Here is an 18638-nt window from a genome sequence, read left to right as displayed (position 1 = left end):
TATGATTAATTACTAAAAAGGCCCGTGTTTAAAGACCCCTATTTTTTTATATTTCTAAATAGATAATGTACAGCATATTTGTTCGGCCCGCATCTCACCACTCAGATTATATTTTGGCCCATCAAGCTCAAAGGTTTGAGCAGTCATAAACTACACATAAAATTAGAATGGCGTTGCATGATTTATATAAGTAATAAACCTAGACGGCATACTATTATTTGGCAGCGGTCCAATATAATGCAATCATGTGCCTCTGGTGATACTATTCTTTTTTCCTATCAATCCAGCACATGAGAAACTCTGTCACATTGCAGGAGTTATTGACTCTGAACCAGACTTTTGTTTACAAAGAGCTGTGTTTGACTTCTACACAGCGTCATTCAGATGACCCATACATGAACTCCCACTCTAATGGCAATAGAGGTAGGCGACAGAGCAAGCTCACCGCATTCAACAGCTCATTCAATTCATTGGCTGGATCTTAGTAATAAAATATGATATGACAGGATGAGACTTCATAAGCATACAGTTCTTAGTTCAAATCACATTTTATTGGTCACATACACATGGTTAGCAGATGTTAATGTGAGTGTAGTGAAATGTTTGTGCTTCTAGTTCCGATAGAGCAGTAATATCTAACAAGTAATCTCACAAATTCACAATGACTACCCATTACACACAAATGTAAAGGGATGAATAAGAATATGTACATATAAATATATGGATGAGCGATGGCCGTGTGGCATAGGCAAGATGCAGTAGATGGTATCGAATACTGTATATACATATGAAATGAGTAATGTAGGATATGTAGACATTATTAAAGTGGAGTTATTTAAAGTGACTAGTGATACCTTTATTAAATCCATTTACTAAATGTATTAAAGTGGTAAGAGATTTGAGTCTGTATGTTGGCAGCATCTACTCAATGTTAGTGATGGCTGTTTAACAGTCTGGTGCCCTTGAGATGGAAGCTGTCTTCCAGTCTCTCAGTCCCAGCTTTGATGCACCTGTACTGACCTTGCCTTCTGGATGATAGCGTCGTGAAAAGGCAGTGGCTTGGGTGGTTGTTGTCCTTGATGATCTTTTTGGCCTCCTGTGACATCGGGTGCTGTAAGTGTTCTGGAGGGCAGTTAGTTTGCCCCCGGTGATGCATTGTGCAGACCGCACTACCCTCTGGAGAGCCTTGCGGTTGTGGGCGGAGCAGTTGCCTTACCAGGCAGTGATACAGCCCGACAGGATGCTCTAGATTGTGCATCTGAAAAAGTTTGAGTGTTTTAGGTGACAAGCCAAATTTCTTCAGCCTCCTGAGGTTGAAGAGATGCTGTTAGGCTATGCCGTTGCGCCTTCTTCACCACCACACTGTCTGTGTGGGTGGACCTTTTCAGTTTGTCCATGATGTGTACACTGAGGAACTTAAAACTTTCCCCACCTTCTCCACTACTTTCCCGTCGATGTGGATAGGGGGGGGGGGGATGCTCCCTCTGCTGTTTCCTGAAGTCCACGATCATCTCCTTTTTGTTGACGTTGAGTGAGAGGTTATTTTCCTGACACCACACTCCAAGGGCTCTCGCCTCCTCCCTGTAGGCCGTCTCGTCATCCCTGTTGAGGAAATGAAACACTGGGTTTCCTTTACTGATGTCCTGTGTTTGTATCTTTCACAATCATTGTCTCATATACTGTATGTACAGTGTGGAGTCTCCTACCCGGAAACCATAAGACAAATAAACTACCATAAACTGTTATGACCCCGTGCAGCTTATTCATGAATTGCACAAGAAATACAGGGTTCAAAAAGTGTTCTTTGGCTGTCCCCATAGCAGAATTATTTTAGGTTCCATGTAGAACTCTGTGTAAAATGTTCTACATGAAACCTAAAAGGGTTCTATCTGGAGTCAAAAGGGCTTTTTCAAAGAGTTATCCTATGGGAACAGTCGAATAACCCTTTTAGGTACTAGATAGCACATTTTTTTCTAAGAGTCTGCCTATCGAATTACTAGAAAACAGTTAAGAGTACTACTATGTACAGATGTCAGATTTTAATATCACCCATTTCATTGCAGTAGGAAAATTGTGCAGCAAGGATATCTCAAAATGGAAACATCTGACACGAATAACAGGTAAACAAGTAACGGAATCGAGCTCCTCAGTACCTGAATTATGAATGAAGTTAACACTGACCAGAATAATTATCCTATGGTATGGGGTCCTCCTCTCGCATGTTGCTTGGTTTGCTGCTCCATTGTTGTGGACATGACAAGTTTGCATGCATGATATCATACAGGCTACGATTTTCATTTACAGCTAAATCAGCTATTTTACTGACTGTTTAAGAATAGTGGTGTTTCATTGCGAAGCTAATATTGCATTAGAGCTGCTGTATTTTTCAAATGAGTAGGCTTGCATTGTGATACAGTCATACAAATATGACACCCGTGCATATGATTAAATTATATGTTCAAGTTAACATGGTTTCATATTCGTTAATAATATTGAAAGGTGATACGATGCAATCTACTGTAAATAGATTAGACTGCCTAGGCTACGTCTTCCTAATGTAACCTAAATGCAATGGATACAAAATATATACGTGCATGTGATGAAGGATAACATGTCCAATATAATTATATGCAGTAAATGCATATCATATATATATATATATATATATATATATACACACACACACGTCAAAATGTTGGACACACCTACTCACTCCATGATTTTCCTGATTGACTGACCTTCATGTCTTATTTGAGACAGGAGTTTACAGTTGTTGTTTTTTTCAGCCCTTCACTATAACATCTAATTGGGGTCTAAATTGAATCCCCTGGGACAGATATCGTATTTCAGAATGAGCTTTATGAATTACAATGTCCTGACAAATCTACATGATAAATAATATCATGGGTGAATCTATTTCTAACATTGTGAGGTTGGCACACTCCTAAATAATATCCTGGGATATGTTGATTATCCTGTTGGCTGGGAGGTTCACAACAAGTTCCTTACATCTGCAGGGTGGAATATCATTCAACCTGGAGTAAGTAAAAACAAAGGGGGAGACATTAACCTCACTGCTCAAATTGTTGCTGAAGCCACAACTGCCTTTAAATGTGCAATCGTTTTATTAACAGTTTTGCATATTTTTAGGCTTGATTAAGTTGTTTACAGTAAGAGTAGAATACCAGCCTCTAATTTTAACCAGTAAAACCAACCCCAATGGTGCAACACAATAGGGGAAGGGAAAGTAGCAAGATAAAGTTAGCTAACGTTAGCTAGGTAAACGGACACTGCATGCTAGCAAAACAGACTCAACAGAATGCATAATAACTTGGCTGGCGAGCAAGCCTAGAATGAACAGAACACAGCTGGCTGAATTTCCTACGTTTTTCATCAGAAGTTGTTAAAATGTCTTACTTCTAAACGAGTCGTGCAGGACTGTTTCTCCTGCCAAGCCAATACAATGGAGTGAAACGTGATCAGGTGCCACTTTAGTCTCTGGAAACAAATGGGAAGAAACATTTAACTCTGGGTCTTCACAATTGACACATTGCTGAATATACGATTAGTTAGTTTAGGTCATCTCTAAAACAGCCGATTAGCAGGATGAGATCGCCTTCTGGCTAGCTATCGTGTCCGATGTATTAGCTAGCTTGGCAATGGGCTGATAATCACCAGTCACTTAGCATTTTAATTCACAATTGATATGAAAGTAATTTCTTGAAAATGTTATCATTTGGTGAATAAATAAAATGTTATACTTACATTTTGTGGATTTCTGGAAAATGTTCTCCCAAGTGGGGACTTCTGTCCTTCGTCAATTATTTTTTGCTGCGCTGCAAGGTGTTATGGAATAGCCTCCCGGCGGTGGATACATGGGATTGGGACATGCCAATTTTGAAGTCTTGCCTGGAAATTCTGCCTCTAAAGGTAGCAACCTTATTATTGCCAGCTGGTCTTGTTAAACCACATACTAAATTAACCTGCACATTAATTGCACCCATTATTGGTCACCTCATTACAGCTCCCTGAAAGATGCTATGTTCGCCCTCTGGTTGGTGTTGTCATCGCAACAACTTAGTCCTATTTGAACAGACTAAGGGTGATTTATCTATTTGACAAGCATTCCGTACAAAAGAAATAAACTATTTCCTCGTTTACCACGCCAAATCTACCTTGGCAATTTACCCGATACTTTGTATGAATGGAAACTAATGTTTTGTGTAGCCTACTGATTGTTATTATTTTATTTGTTTCCTATTTATGTTATCCAAAAGTGTCTGGTATGATCATTTCCTATCAGGACCGGGTGTAAAATAACCGTGACTGTCCATATGAAACGTGTAACTACTTGAAGTCAATTGGGGGACTGAGTTATTTGTGCCAGAAGTGCATGGGCCAGGAGGGTATCCACACGGTTGGCCTAACGTAAACTCACGCCATTCCGTACAAATGTGCGAGGCTACAAAGAAAACTAATGGGACTGTAGCGACTGTGTTGACTTCAAAATCAGGGGTTTGAACTACTTTTCTATTCAAGCGTTGATCGACATGGTAATGGCTCTATAGTATTGGAGAAAAGTTGAAAAAAATGGACCCTCCGTTACATCGTGATGTGTCATGTCGTAATGTACAGCACGCATAAAGCAACTATTTCTGTCTTACAATCTCTCTCCACCAGGTGTAGCACTTCTCTCATCGTTTAAAAACAAGAAATGGACAGTGACGGGGTAAGGGGGGATACCTAGTCATTTTTTCCATCATCATTGCATGTGATCATCATTCTCAAAGCCGCTGTTTACTTCTAAGATCACTTTAGCACCACCCTAAAAACCCGATTCAAATTCGACACAAACCTTCAAATAGGTATGTAATGACACATTATATAAACTCTATATAGTGTTTTATTTACATTTTAGAGGCGATAAGGTGATAAATTGGACAGATTGAGTGAAAAAAAGCAATTTTCCCACACAACATCTCTCCTTCTCACTATCACGCATTAGTTTCGCTTCCCCACCCTCCATTTTTTTAAAGACCCAACGGAGCTCATTGCCTTGTTGAATTATGCAGAAACAGGCAGCGTTTAGGTCATGTAATAGATTCTGTTGGAAAGGGGAGAAATTGTGCTTTACAATGGTATTGACATTACAGTTGATCTGGAAGTATTACGTTTTTGGGGCGCTAAAATAAGGTTATTGTACGGACCAAGACGATGTACAAAAGTAAGTAAGTTTACGTTATATGTGCATGCTGATTGTAGCAGCCCTAACCACTAGACCACCCCACGCCACAATTTAACAACATTTTTAGTTAATTAGTCTTAGGATATACTAGACACTTGTGTGGCGTAGCCTAGTGGAGACCAATATCTCTCTTGTTTTATTAAGCTATGTAAAACGATGGTTGTTGATGTGTATGGCTGCATTTCAGATACATTTTTGTACATTTGAATGTTGCAGTAATAGGACCTAGGCCTTGCATTTGAGTGAGCGAGAGAGAAAACATCATTTTGATAGAAATCCATCCCAAAGAGCACACATGGAGAGAAAGAGAACTGCTCATTTTCAGCCAGTGATGAGGCTCATTTGAATTTCCTGATGCACCTGGAAAATTCTCTACAACAAAAGAGTGATTATTAAGTTACGTTAAGATCCGTCATCTGTATATGAACAATTCAGCAATATGTTGTCCTAATGTCTGTCCTAACTTCAACAAAGACAATGAATTAAATGAATTCTAATTATTTCTGAGGTACACGTAATGTCAGTGGAAACAATGAAAAAGCTGACAAAGAAAACATTGTGTCCTCCAGAAATAATCAAGACAGTTAGTACAGTATTAGCAGGACATACTGCCAGGAGATAGAGATATAGCAATTATCCACACCTAATCTTTCACATTTATTACCTTACAAATAATCCCACCTCAGGGTGTGGCAACCCGACCTGTTAAATCTCAATCATCTGCACACAGGGAAGTCACAGTGCTGGTAAGACTGGCACTAGTGTGTGGCTCTATCCACAATATCATTCAAGGTCACTGAGAAATACAGTCAGACTTTATCGCACAGCTGCAGACCAGTGAGGCTGTATCAAAGCACTCTGGAATGAAATCCCTGCATTAAAACATGCAGCAGACCATGGCTTCATTTTAGGTAGCCCTTTACACTTGTACCTAGGTAGAAAATGGCAGATTTGGGCACTGATAAATGCCTAAATTGGAATGCAGTTAACATTAACATGCTATACGTGACGTGAGAGCTCTGGCTGCGCTCCATAGCCCTGTATGGGTTTTGAGTGACGGCCTTTCTGAACTTGAGCACCGCACAAGGACAGGAAGTTGCCCCCTCCTGCTAATTGGGCAACTTTTGCAAAAAACAAATGTGGACTGAGGGAGTGAAATGCTGTCAACGGTATGCACTCCATTCTATGTGCACCAAAATGACAATATGTTTCCCCTAATTGCATTGTGAAGGCCTAACATTGTAATATCGTATTTTATAACTTAACTAGTCGTGTTGGAAATAGAATAAGCTTTAAAATAATGCCCACCTGACCCATATTGCGATTTCTAATGGAGCGTTTTTAGATTGTGTAAACAACAACAATAATGTTTGATGCAGGGCTGTGTGGCAAACAAAACAACTACAAGTGTGCTTGCTCAAGTTCAGACACCTGACAAGGCCCTCATCCCCATAATTCGCAGGAGAAAGAGACAGAGATATTTGGGACGTAAGTCGGGGGTGCCTTGTAAGGATCCGACGGCGAGTAGGTAATCTGCCTTTACCATCGATCCTATTAGCCAACATACAATCATTGGATAATAAAATAGACAAACTATCACGTATATTCTACCAACGGGACATTAAAAACTGTAATATCTTATGTTTCACCGAGTCGTGGCTGAACGACGACATGAATAACATACAGCTGGTGGGTTTTAAGCTGTATCGGCAGGATAGGACAGCCGCCTCTGGTAAGACAAGGGATGTCGGTCTATGTATATTTGTAAACAACAACGGGTGCACAAAATCTAATGAAGTCTTGTGGTTTTGCTCGCCTAATGCAGAGTATCTCATGATAAGCTGTAGACCACACTATTTACCAAGAGAGTTTTCATCTATATTCTTCGTAGCCGTCTATTTACCACCACAAACCAAGGCTGGCACTAAGACCGCAATCAATGAGCTGTATACGGCCATAAGCAAACAGGAAAATATTGATCCAGAGGCGGCACTCCTAGTGGCCGGGGACTTTAATGCAAGCAAACTTAAATTGGTTTTCTACCAGCATGTTAAATGTGCAACCCGAGGGAAAAAAACTAGAGACCACCTTTACTCCAAACACAGAGACGCATACAATGCTCTCCCTCGCCCTCCATTTGTCAAATCTGACCATAATTCTATCCTCCTGATTCCTGCTTACAAGCAAAAACTAAAGCAGGAAGCACCAGTGACTCGGTCAATAAAATGTGGTCAGATGAAGCAGATGCTAAGCTACAGGACTGTTTTGCTAGTACAGACTGGGAAATGTTCTGTTATTGATGAGTCCACCACATCAGTCACTGGCTTCATCAATAAGTGCATCGATAATTTTGTCCCCACAGTGTCTGTATGTACATACCCCAAACAGAAGCCATGGATTACAGGCAACATCTGCACTGAGCTAAAGGGTAGAGCTGCCGCTTTCAAGAAGCGGGACTCTAACCCGGAAGCTTATAAGAAATCCCGCTATGCCCTCCGTAGAACCATCAAACAGGCAAAGTGTCAATACAGGACTAAGATTGAATCGTACTACACTGGCTCCAACACTTGTCGGATGTGGCAGGGCTTGCAAACTATTACAACTATTCAAAGGGAAGCACAGCCACGAGCTGCCCAGTGACACGAGCCTACCAGACGAGCAACATTACTTCTATGCTCGCTTTGTGGCAAGCAACACTGAAACATGCATGAGAGCATCAGCTGTTCTGGACAACTGTGTAGTCATGCTCTCTGTAGCCGATGTGAGTAAAACCTTTAAACAGGTCAACAATCACAAGGCCGCAGGGCCAGACGGACTCCCAGGACATGTACACCGAGCATGCACTGACCAATTGGCAAGTGTCTTCACTGACGTTTTCAACCTGTTCCTGACTGAGTCTGTAATACCAACATGTTTCAAGCAGACCACCATAGTCCCTGTGCCCAAAAATGCGAAGGTAACCTGCCTAAATGACTGCTGACCCGTAGCACTCACGTCTGTAGCCATGAAGTGTTTTGAAAGGCTAGTCACGGCTCACATCAACACCATTATCCCAGAACCCTAGACCCACTCAATTTGCATACCTTCCCAACAGATCCACATATGATGAAATCTCTATTGCACTCCACACTGCCCTTTCCCACCTGGACAATAGTGGAGCCGGTTGAGAGCTTCAAGTTCCTTGGTGTCCACATCACCAACAAACTATTATGGTTCAAACACACCAAGACAGTCGTGAAGAGGGCACGACAAAGCCTATTCCCCCTCAGGAGACTGAAAAGATTTGGCATGGGTCCTCAGATCCTAAAAACCCCCAAAACCCCCTACCCCCAAACCAAAAGACTCCTGAACAGCTAATCAGATGGCTACCCAGACTATTTGCATCGCCCACCCCCCTCCTTCCTCTCCCCTCTTATACGCTGCTGCTACTCTCTGTTAATTATTTATGCATAGTCACTTTAACTCTACCTACATGTACATATTACCTCAATTACCTCGACTATTGACTCTGTACCGGTACCCCCTGCATATAGCCACGCTACTGTTATTTTACTGCTGCTCTTTAATTATTTGTTATTTGGATTTCAGATTTTTTTACTTCTTTTTTTTTTACTCAACACTTAATTTTATTAAAACTGCATTGTTGGTTAAGGGCTTGTAAATAAGCATTTCACTGTAAGGTGTGTTGTATTCAGCCCATGTGACAAATAACATTTAGTTTGATTTGTATCCTCAACCTTTGGTATAATACTGTTCCCATAATCTCCATAATCTCCATACTGTTCCCTTTCAATTGGTACCATGGTTATGCATATGCTTTTCATATTCCTTCTGTAAGAAACGTTTGAATTTATCCCATATAGGACATTCCCACGAGTGTAAAGGGTTAGTTGTGACAGGAAAGATTATGAATTTCAGCAAAGTCATCAGTCAGAGTTCACATTTTTTCATAGCACTGGCTTCTTGTACTGCCAAATGTCTTACGTGGGTACAATTTTTCATGTACAACCCGTCACCGGAAAAGTAAGTCACTCTCTGTAAAGAAACATTTTAGTAGAAAGGGAGTGATGTTATATGTGAGGCGCTCTGATATCACTGACAGATGTGATAAATCACGCTAGAAGACATTAATAAAAAAAAAATCTGTCAAAACAATGTCTAATGGAAAACTCAGCCTTTCTCTGCCTTTTCTCTGCTGCTTGAGGTGATAATTATTTGCCAGTCCATCCCCGGGTTTTTTTTTTATCAATGGAGATTTTGACAGCTTTGTTAGGCGCATTACTATAGGGATTCAGCACCACGGGCTGGACACATGCCTGGATGTTTCATAGTTTTTCATTTGGCAATGGGTTTCAATCGAAGTCAGCTTATCAGGACAACATTCGCATGAGGTGAATTAATACTCTCATTGTCTACGAAAGCAGTCTCTAAAGCTTTGCTCCAAAAACCAGCAATCACGTGTAGGCTACACTGGAAACACGTTATTAACGCATACTTCTGATACCAGCCATAAACCGATTATTTATATGTCATGTAGACAAAATTATGACCAGGTCAGGAGGGTAGTCAAATCAAATCAAATTGGAGTAGTCACATGCGCCGAATACAACAGGTGTAGACCTTACAGTGAAATGCTTACTTTCGAGCCCCTAACCAACAATGCAGTTTAAAAAAATAGGGATGAGAATAAGAAATAAAAGTAACAAGTAATTAAAGAGCAGCAGTAAAATAACAATAGCGAGGCTATATGCAGGGGGTACCGGTACAAGGTCAATGTGCAGGGGAACCGGTTAGTCGAGGTAATATGTACATGTAGGTAGAGTTATTAAAGTGACTATGCATAGATGATAACAACAGAGAGTAGCAGCGGTGTAAAAGAGGGGGGGGGGGTACAATGCAAATAGTCTGGGTAGCCATTTGATTAGATGTTCAGGAGTCGTATGGCTTGGGGGTAGTGGGTCTATATGTAAGGAGAGCTCTTGTCATAAAATATCATGGGTATTTATATAGAAACGGATCCTCCTGATAGGAAGCCTGTCACAGGATATCAAATGAGGGAGAACGTTGAGAAGGTAAGCAGGGAGCAGGGAAAGATGATGCCAGGGGAGGAAGCCTCTGGTTCCTGCAAAGCTGACCACAGGCATCATTCCCCATGGATCCAGGGACATTAGCCTTCCAATACCATCACCATCCCTCACTCTTGCCTTAAGTGTATACTGTATGACACCTAGCAGCTACTACATGTGCCAACACTTAATTTAATTAAAGAGTCATGAATAATATCCAATGTGCACATTTAACATTGTATACAGTATGTGTATCCTTTTCATTATGATGCTATCAAGGACTTTATCAGTATGTCTATCTACTTGGCTCAGACAGGTATTCCATTGATAATTCCATTCCATTGACTACTATATCCTTTTCAAGAGCACACGCGGTCATTGATGCAGTGTACTGTCCTTACCTCTCACTGCCGCTGATATCTACTTCCTCCATCACAGGCATCGGGCCCCCGGAACTTAGATTCATGTCCCCATAAATGCAGAAACTCCCTACGAGACAAGGAGAAATAGAGGTTACTCAGATAGGATTTATGGTGACCTTACAGATATGCCCTGGAAGTTACTCCCTATCCCTAATTTTGTAAGGCTGTCAACAGAAATGTATTTTGAACATCTGCACATATTTGGGGGGGGAAAGATTTCAAAAGCTAAGGATTAAGGAGACAAAAAAAGTATTATTTAATTGTTGAGCATAACAGAAAATATGCCGGAAATTACTCTACATACCAATAACAAATGCACTAAGAGGTTGTGAATTAAATCATTACATGCAACAACAACATTACACAAAGAATATAGCATTGGATGTAATGACTGTAATTAAAATGAAGTGCATGCAAGAATAGTGTAACTGATACTTATTATGCTTTAACTTGCCATAGTCATATAGGCTATTGGTTGCATTTCTTGTTGGGTCACATAATCCCATTTTGTTCAAGAAATTCATTGCGTTCACACCTCCTTTTGGGATACATTAATACAAAATGGCTGCCACATGGTCTATGCAGCAGACCTGAAACACTCCCAGGCAGGAGGAAGTGGTTAAAGCTGCAGAGATGACAATTGGGGTTCTGACTGCTCAGAATATGTGAATGAAAAGTGTCGTGTTTCACCTTTAGTGAGGTGAACAGCTTAACGTGTACATGTATCTGTACCCTCACTTGATATGTTTCCCATGTATTCCAATTTCAGAAATTGCCTTTTGGGAAATGGACAAGGGAAATCTACAGATGACTTGTCGGCAGTGTTCCACATTTGCATTGACCGTGACTGCATCTGGCCAATTGGGCCTTGTCCTGTACAGTGAGCAATATTGTATGAATCTCTATGGACTTTGAATGTGTTTTTATAATATGAACATCTTCATAATACAAGGTATTTAGAGTGCCTTCAGAAATGATTCACAACCCTTGACTTTTTCCACATGTTGTGTTACAGCCTGAATTTAAAATGGATTAAATTGAGATTTTGTGTCACTGGCCTACGCCCAATACCCCATAATGTCAAAGTGGAATTATACAGTATTTTAGACATGTTTACAAACTAATAAAAAATGTAAAGCTGAAATGTATTGAGTCAATAAGTATTTAACCCCTTTGCTATGGCAAGCCTAAATAAGTTCAGGAGTAAACATGTGCTTAACAAGTCACATAATAAGTTGAATGGACTAATACTGTGTGCAATGATAGTGTTAAACATGATTTGTCAATGACTACCTCATCTCTGTGCCGCAATACACCCAGTCACTACAAAGATACAGTTTTGACTTAAATCGTCTGGAAAATCTATGGCAAGACATGAAAATGTCTGTCTAGCAATGATCAACAACCAATTTGACAGAGCTTGAAGAATTTAAAAAGAATCATGTGCACATATTGCACTATGCAGGTGTGCAAAGCTCTTAGAGACTTACCTAGAAGACTCACAGCGGTAATCACTGCCAAAAGTGCTTCTACAAAGTATTGACTCAGGGGTGTGAATACTTAAATTGGATATCTCTGTATTTCATTTTGAATACATTTGTACAAGTAAAAATGTACTCCATTTTGAATTCAGGCTGTAACACAACAACATGTGGAATAAGTCAAGGGTTGTGAATACTTTCTGAAGGCGCTGTACATAATATATTATTATCTTCAGAGCAATAAGGTATTGTACTGTGTGTATGTGTCATTTATCTCAAGTTCATGTGATAATAGCAGTTTGATTACGGAAAACATTATGCAGATAGTATTTACGGAGATTAATTATGCTTTAGTTTACATTCTGGCTGTTTGGTGCTATTGCAATTCCTATAGTAAACTATTTTAAACGTTTTATGAACTTCGGTAGTGCTCAGATTATCATCACAAATGTATGAAACGGCTGTGAGCAAAACGATGATGCGTAACTACCAACTGGACATTGGACTCAGTGAATCCGAGAGATAGAAATCCTGCGATGGTCTGTGCATTGCATTGCGATTACCATGGGCCGGCTGGTTAGCCCAGCGTTTAGAGCATTGGGCGGGTGCCGATGACCTGGAAGTTGATTAAGATAGCCCCCCCCTAAATGCAGAAGACACATTTCGGGTTGAACGCATTCAGTTGTGCAAGTGACTAGGTATCCCCTTCCCCACCTACAAGAGGTAGATTTAGGAGATAAAATGAAGTATCATTCTTTTTCTCTCATTCCGCCATCGGTGTTGCATTGCTTTGACTAAGCCACTGTATACTGTGTTAGTTGAACAATTCAAATGAATAACCTTGTAATATTGTTGACAAAAGCACTCACCCTGTAATATTAAGAATTCTTCTCATTAACATGGAAACTATTTTTACTGTCTTTTATGTATGAAGCACTGATGTAAAGTCTGATTAGAACTGACAACGGATGACACATTTACACCTTGAGAGCTTATCTGATTCATTCTCCTTTGAGCCCCGAAGCAGCGGGCAGGTCTTGAAGAAGGGCTGTCCTGGGTGCAACGTATTCATAACTGACTATTCTGGTATATTTGCAACTCTGTTACTGTATGTGTTATTTGGTTTAGTATTAAATGATTTGTGGCAGTCATCAAGAAACGTCTGGCTCCACACCCAAACGCATCAGTTAGCATTACTGGGCCTTTGCCTTTCAGCACGAAAATGGAAATCTCTGATGTGCTTACACCTGGGAAAGAGATTGAGCATGGAAGCAATATTTACAAGGAAACATTGATGCTAATGGCTTTCTCAGGACCGTTATGGGACAGTATTGGGGAGGAGAGGCTCTTAGTAATAGCTGGAACGGAATAAATGGAATGGTATCGAACACATCACACACGTTGTTTCCATGTGTTTGATACCATTCCATTTACTCCATTTACTCCATTTACTCCCCTCAGCAGCCTCCTGTGGAAGATATTGTGTCATTCACTGCTCTAGGTGGAGAGAGTACTCCAGTCATAACTGTCCAGCGGAGGTCCTTGAATCCCTGCCCACCCCTGAATCCCACCCCTGCAGGGTGTTACTCTCGTACTCTCACAGGTGGTCTCTCTCCAGGCACACGGAGGACACAGACAGACACGCCACACACAAACTGTACACACAAATACATGTTGCGCGCACACGTTGCGCACGTACACGCACACACGCATGCACACACACACACACACACACACACACACACACACACACACACACACACACACACACACACACACACACACACACACACACAATGTCACACCACACAGGTATTCCATTCACAAGAATGGTCGTCACAGAACCAGCGCAATACGGTAGATGCACACCAGTCGGCATGCTGAAATTGTGTCAGCACTGCAGCACTGTTAAATCAGCAAAAATATACCAACACTGCTGCTAGTTTGTCTGACTGTCTGCACGGAGTCTGGACTGTATCAATTTGGAATAGAAAAGGTAGACCAGACAGGGTTTGTCTAGAGTTGCGTCACATACCAGTCTGCCCTTGTTTTCATTAGTGTGCTTGCTGAAAGCAAGAACATTCTAGCACTCTTACATACTCATATTATTTTTTATATTTATTCCGCTGCTTTAGCACTTAATCTGCTTAAACTATCAACAATAAACATCGTTTAGAGTGGCCCAACTTAGATTGCTTGAGAAAATCTTTGTGAAACTATTTAAACATATTTAATATTTAAATGAGCTCCCAACGCATTTCAATGGCAATAAAGGTGCCATAGACTTGAATGGTAAAAACTTTGAAATGCTACTCCTCTTGAACCGTTTAAGCTATCAACACCAAACCAAATTGAAATGTGTGGACTGACCCAACTTATATTAATCGTATACAGCTTTTTAATATTTGTACTTTTTGAACTATAAACATGTTCAATTTGCACAAATTAACAGGTTTGAATGAGAACCATAGGAATATAGTGACACAGGAGCAATTCAAAAGGGTCCTGCTCCTTGGCTAATTTATTTTACAAGACCAACTTTGAAAACGTTCCATTAAAATGTGCAAACATTTGCATAACCCATCAACAATAGCAGTAAGTCTTGACCAGTTCAAGCTAGAGACGCCAAACCAACTTTCACATGTTCAGGCTATCCTATCAATCAATCAATATTTCCATCTTACCTACCATTTCAACTATAACCAGTCACTACCATTACTACTGCAGTCACTATTACTACTATAACTACTTTCACAAACATAAATACTGTAAGACAAGCTAACAAGCATACCCATTTCATTTAGGGAATGTACTTTTCTAGTTAAACACACATTTTATTACTTTCAAGAGCATTTCTGAAATCTCTTTCTTAAATTTTGATAAGTAAAAAAAAAATCTGTATGAGCCTCATTTATTTGACTTGCTTTGAGATCCAGTGATGTTCTAATGTGTTTGGAGAATTTCTTTCTTCCCTTTTCTTCACTATAACATTTGGGATAAACTGGACAGCGTTATAGCATGGAGCGTTCTTTGACTTCATTACCCATCTGTCTGGATAACTGTCAAATGTGTTTGATTACACAGTGTGCCCAAGCTACATTTTATTGCTTACATTAATATTTCAAGAACTGACAATGTGTAGCCATCTCATATGTGAAAGGTACGATAGAATTGGAACTTCTGAGAGGTGAGATCAGGGGTGTCAAACTGCTTAATTGCGCATCTTATAATATGCCCGTAACCAGATATCAAAAACTTTGTGAGGAACAGAAAGAAAGAAAAGGATGAAAACCAATGAAATAATGACACCCTTTCATCTAAATCCCCCCATTCCCTTTCATAATGACGCATTTCAAACTAAGCAATATCTCATCCTTTGTCTCTTCTGAGATACACTGAGTTAAACTCCGACCTCTGTTAGCTGATGCTGGAATCGAGATGGAGCCTCAGCCACCTTGCCATCTGGCTCAGGTTTCCCCTAGCTGTGGCCCTGTGGTTCAAAGCTTTAATCCCCCACCCTAATCAGGACCTTCTAGTGCCAGCTCACCTGACCTCTGACCTCACACTTGACACATTTTTCCACATCATTTGACTGCTTCCTGTTCCTGATCTTAGCTTTGACCCAGTCAGCTTATCCTAGGACCTCTAGCTGATCTCTGATTTCAAGTGTCCCCTTTACTCATGTTCTATATTCATTTAATCACTATTAACAATTTTCAGATATTAATTTTTAAAAATGGCTTACCATGGTATAATGATATTTCATATATTCATCCTCAACAACATGAAGATACTTTACTTCCAACTTTCCCTTATCTAATTCTGTGCACTACAGCTGCCTTGCCAGGCACAGAGGGACCCATTGTGTGTCAGGTATAAGCCAGCCTGTTGCTGTTTGTTGGGCGATACCAAAAAAGCAACATCATTTCAAGGGAGCTTCCTCATTATACAGAAAACTACACACACTTTCCCACTCCTCAATGGATTTGGATTTAATGATGGTCTTGGGGCTCCTCATGCTCTAACTTGTGCTCCTCCTGTCTCATATTTACTGAGTTCCCCTGCATGTCACCAACGCCCTCAGCTCTGCTCTGGGCATGTGGATGCAGCCAAGTATTAAGAGCAATTTGCCAAACCATTAATAATGCACATCATGTAGATACAGTGTGCACCCATGCATCCAGAATGTGTCTTTATCATGCCAATACAGAGTTCTCAACACAGTAAATATCTTAATCACATTTTCCTGAAAATATGGAACAACTCATTACATTTCATTAGAAGAGTGTAATTATTGATTATGGCGTCAGTAGGCTAAACAACAATCCCAGTCGTGTAATCTGGGAGAGATTACAGAGAGACATTTCTGCTGTGACTATACCTAAAAAAGTACTCTCAGATTGTTTATCAGCATGATATTGATTCATGATAATACAAGACATTATAATTATATTTTATAGATACTTGCACCCCAAATGTGAATAAGAAGAGCGGTTCAGGGCATCGAATTGACTGCAGGTGATTTTATGAAGAAGAAATAAAAACAAATTTAGTGGCACTCTAAATATGCCTGAGTAGATATTAAGTACAACCTCTACTGTGATGGATGTCAAACTACTCAATAAAGCAAACACTCCGATTTGAAGTGATCACCAAATGTTGAAAATAGCAATAAACTGTAGTAGTGTGTTTCATCCGTATTACCTAGAGCTGCTATTAATTGAGAACTCATCTGTTAATAGAAAACCAGCTGCAGGAGTAGGACCAATAAAAACACCAGACTTTCGAGAAGTGCCTTGAGAGGAATACACTCATTGTAGGGATCAATATTCTGACTCCGAGCTCTTTAAATTACATGGCCAAATATATAAAAGTCAAAGATGACCCAAAAGGTCACTGGATCGAATCCCCGAGCCGACAAGGTAGAAAAATCTGCCGTTCTGCCGTTCTGACATGGATGTCGATTAAGGCAGCCCCGCCTCACCTCTCTGATTCAAAGGGGTTGGGTGAAATAGGGAAGACACATTTTGGTTGAATGCATTCAGTTATGCAACTGACTAGGTATCCCCCTTCCCTTTCCCATCATGTTCCAAAATAAGTTATGCGTATGTCCTAAGGTATGCTCATTACCTTGACTGAAAAGCCAAACATTCAAGACAGAAGTAGAATTATATAAAGTATTCGTACACACTCTAAAGTGAAACTCCCTCATCACTATAGTAATACAGACTGTAGCAGGGTTATTCAACTCTTACCCTATGAGGTCCAGAGCCTGCTGGTTTTCTGTTCTACCTGATAATTAATTGCACACACCTGGCGTCCCAGGTCTAAATCAGTCCCTGATTAGAACTGGTTTCTAGGTCCAGAGTTGAGTTTTATAGTATACTGTATATCCCATTGACTGTTCGCACGTCAAAATGAAAGAAATCCAAAGAAAAGTAACATTAAAACAGTGAGGGAGTGCTAAAGTGATATACAGTGGGGTCCAAAATGATTGACACCCTTGATAAAGATAAGAAAAAAATACTGTATACAAATAAAATAATTAAAATGCTGAGCTATATTGTATGTTCAAAAATTGTGAATGAGAATGCATAAGCAGCTAAAGAACCCCATACCTACTGTAAAATATGGTGTTAGATATTTTAGGTTATGGGCTGTTTTCCTAACACTGGTCCTGGGGCCCTTTTTAAGGTCAACAACATAATTAACTTTAGCTCTAAACCTGGTTGGACATTTTAGCCAAAAACCTGCTGTCAGGAGGCTGAAACTTGGTCGCAATTAGATCTTCCAGCAAGACAATAACCCCAAGCACACTTTTTTTTTATCCACAAATATATTATTAATTGATTACAAAATCAGTTTCCGGACTTGAACCCCATTGAAAACCTGTGGTTTGAATTGAAGAGGGCAGTCCATAAGCCCAGACGAAAGATATCAAGGATCTGGAAAGATTCTGTATGGATGAATGCGTTCTCCAATCTCATAATTTTTTTGTCCTTGAAAGGTGAGGTATTGAAAGATATTGAAAACAAGGGTGTCAATAATTTGACCCCTATGTTTTTGAGAGAAAACAAGTATTAGTTGTTAAACAACATCTATTATATGAGTATAAGTAAGATAATTTCCCCATAGAATACAGCACCAGTATTTGAATTATTTATTTGATACAGTAATTTTTGCTCATCTTTATCAAGGGTGTCAGTAATTTTTGCTCATCTTTATCAAGGGTGTCAGTAATTTCGCACCCCTGTGTATAGTTAGGTGTGCGTTGAGGCCTCCCATCTGGAATGCAGTATCATTATGCGTCATTATAAAATCCCTATACTCGGGGTCCTACTCATTTGAATACCTCTTCAGACATAAATAGTAATAAGCTCAGTCATGTTCCCGGTAGATGGTATTCCTATAACCGTTTGAGTGG

General features: G+C 40.0%; 1 protein-coding gene across 3 annotated transcripts in view; it reads right to left on the bottom strand.

Moving 5' to 3' along the window:
• The window catches only part of LOC112220734 (5-hydroxytryptamine receptor 4), a 135030-nt gene that overhangs the window by 89769 nt on the left and 26623 nt on the right, over positions 1-18638 (bottom strand). For all 3 annotated transcript variants that reach the window (XM_042302892.1, XM_042302893.1, XM_024382593.2), the window contains exon 2: positions 10713-10800. In XM_042302892.1, coding sequence (XP_042158826.1) covers positions 10713-10777 — 65 coding nt within the window. In that variant the 5' untranslated portion in view covers positions 10778-10800. The remainder of the gene's footprint in view (positions 1-10712; positions 10801-18638) is intronic.

The sequence above is a fragment of the Oncorhynchus tshawytscha genome, linkage group LG21 (assembly GCF_018296145.1).
Source record: "Oncorhynchus tshawytscha isolate Ot180627B linkage group LG21, Otsh_v2.0, whole genome shotgun sequence".
Taxonomy (NCBI): Eukaryota; Metazoa; Chordata; class Actinopteri; order Salmoniformes; family Salmonidae; genus Oncorhynchus; species Oncorhynchus tshawytscha.
This window is presented reverse-complemented; position numbering and strand designations above follow the sequence as displayed.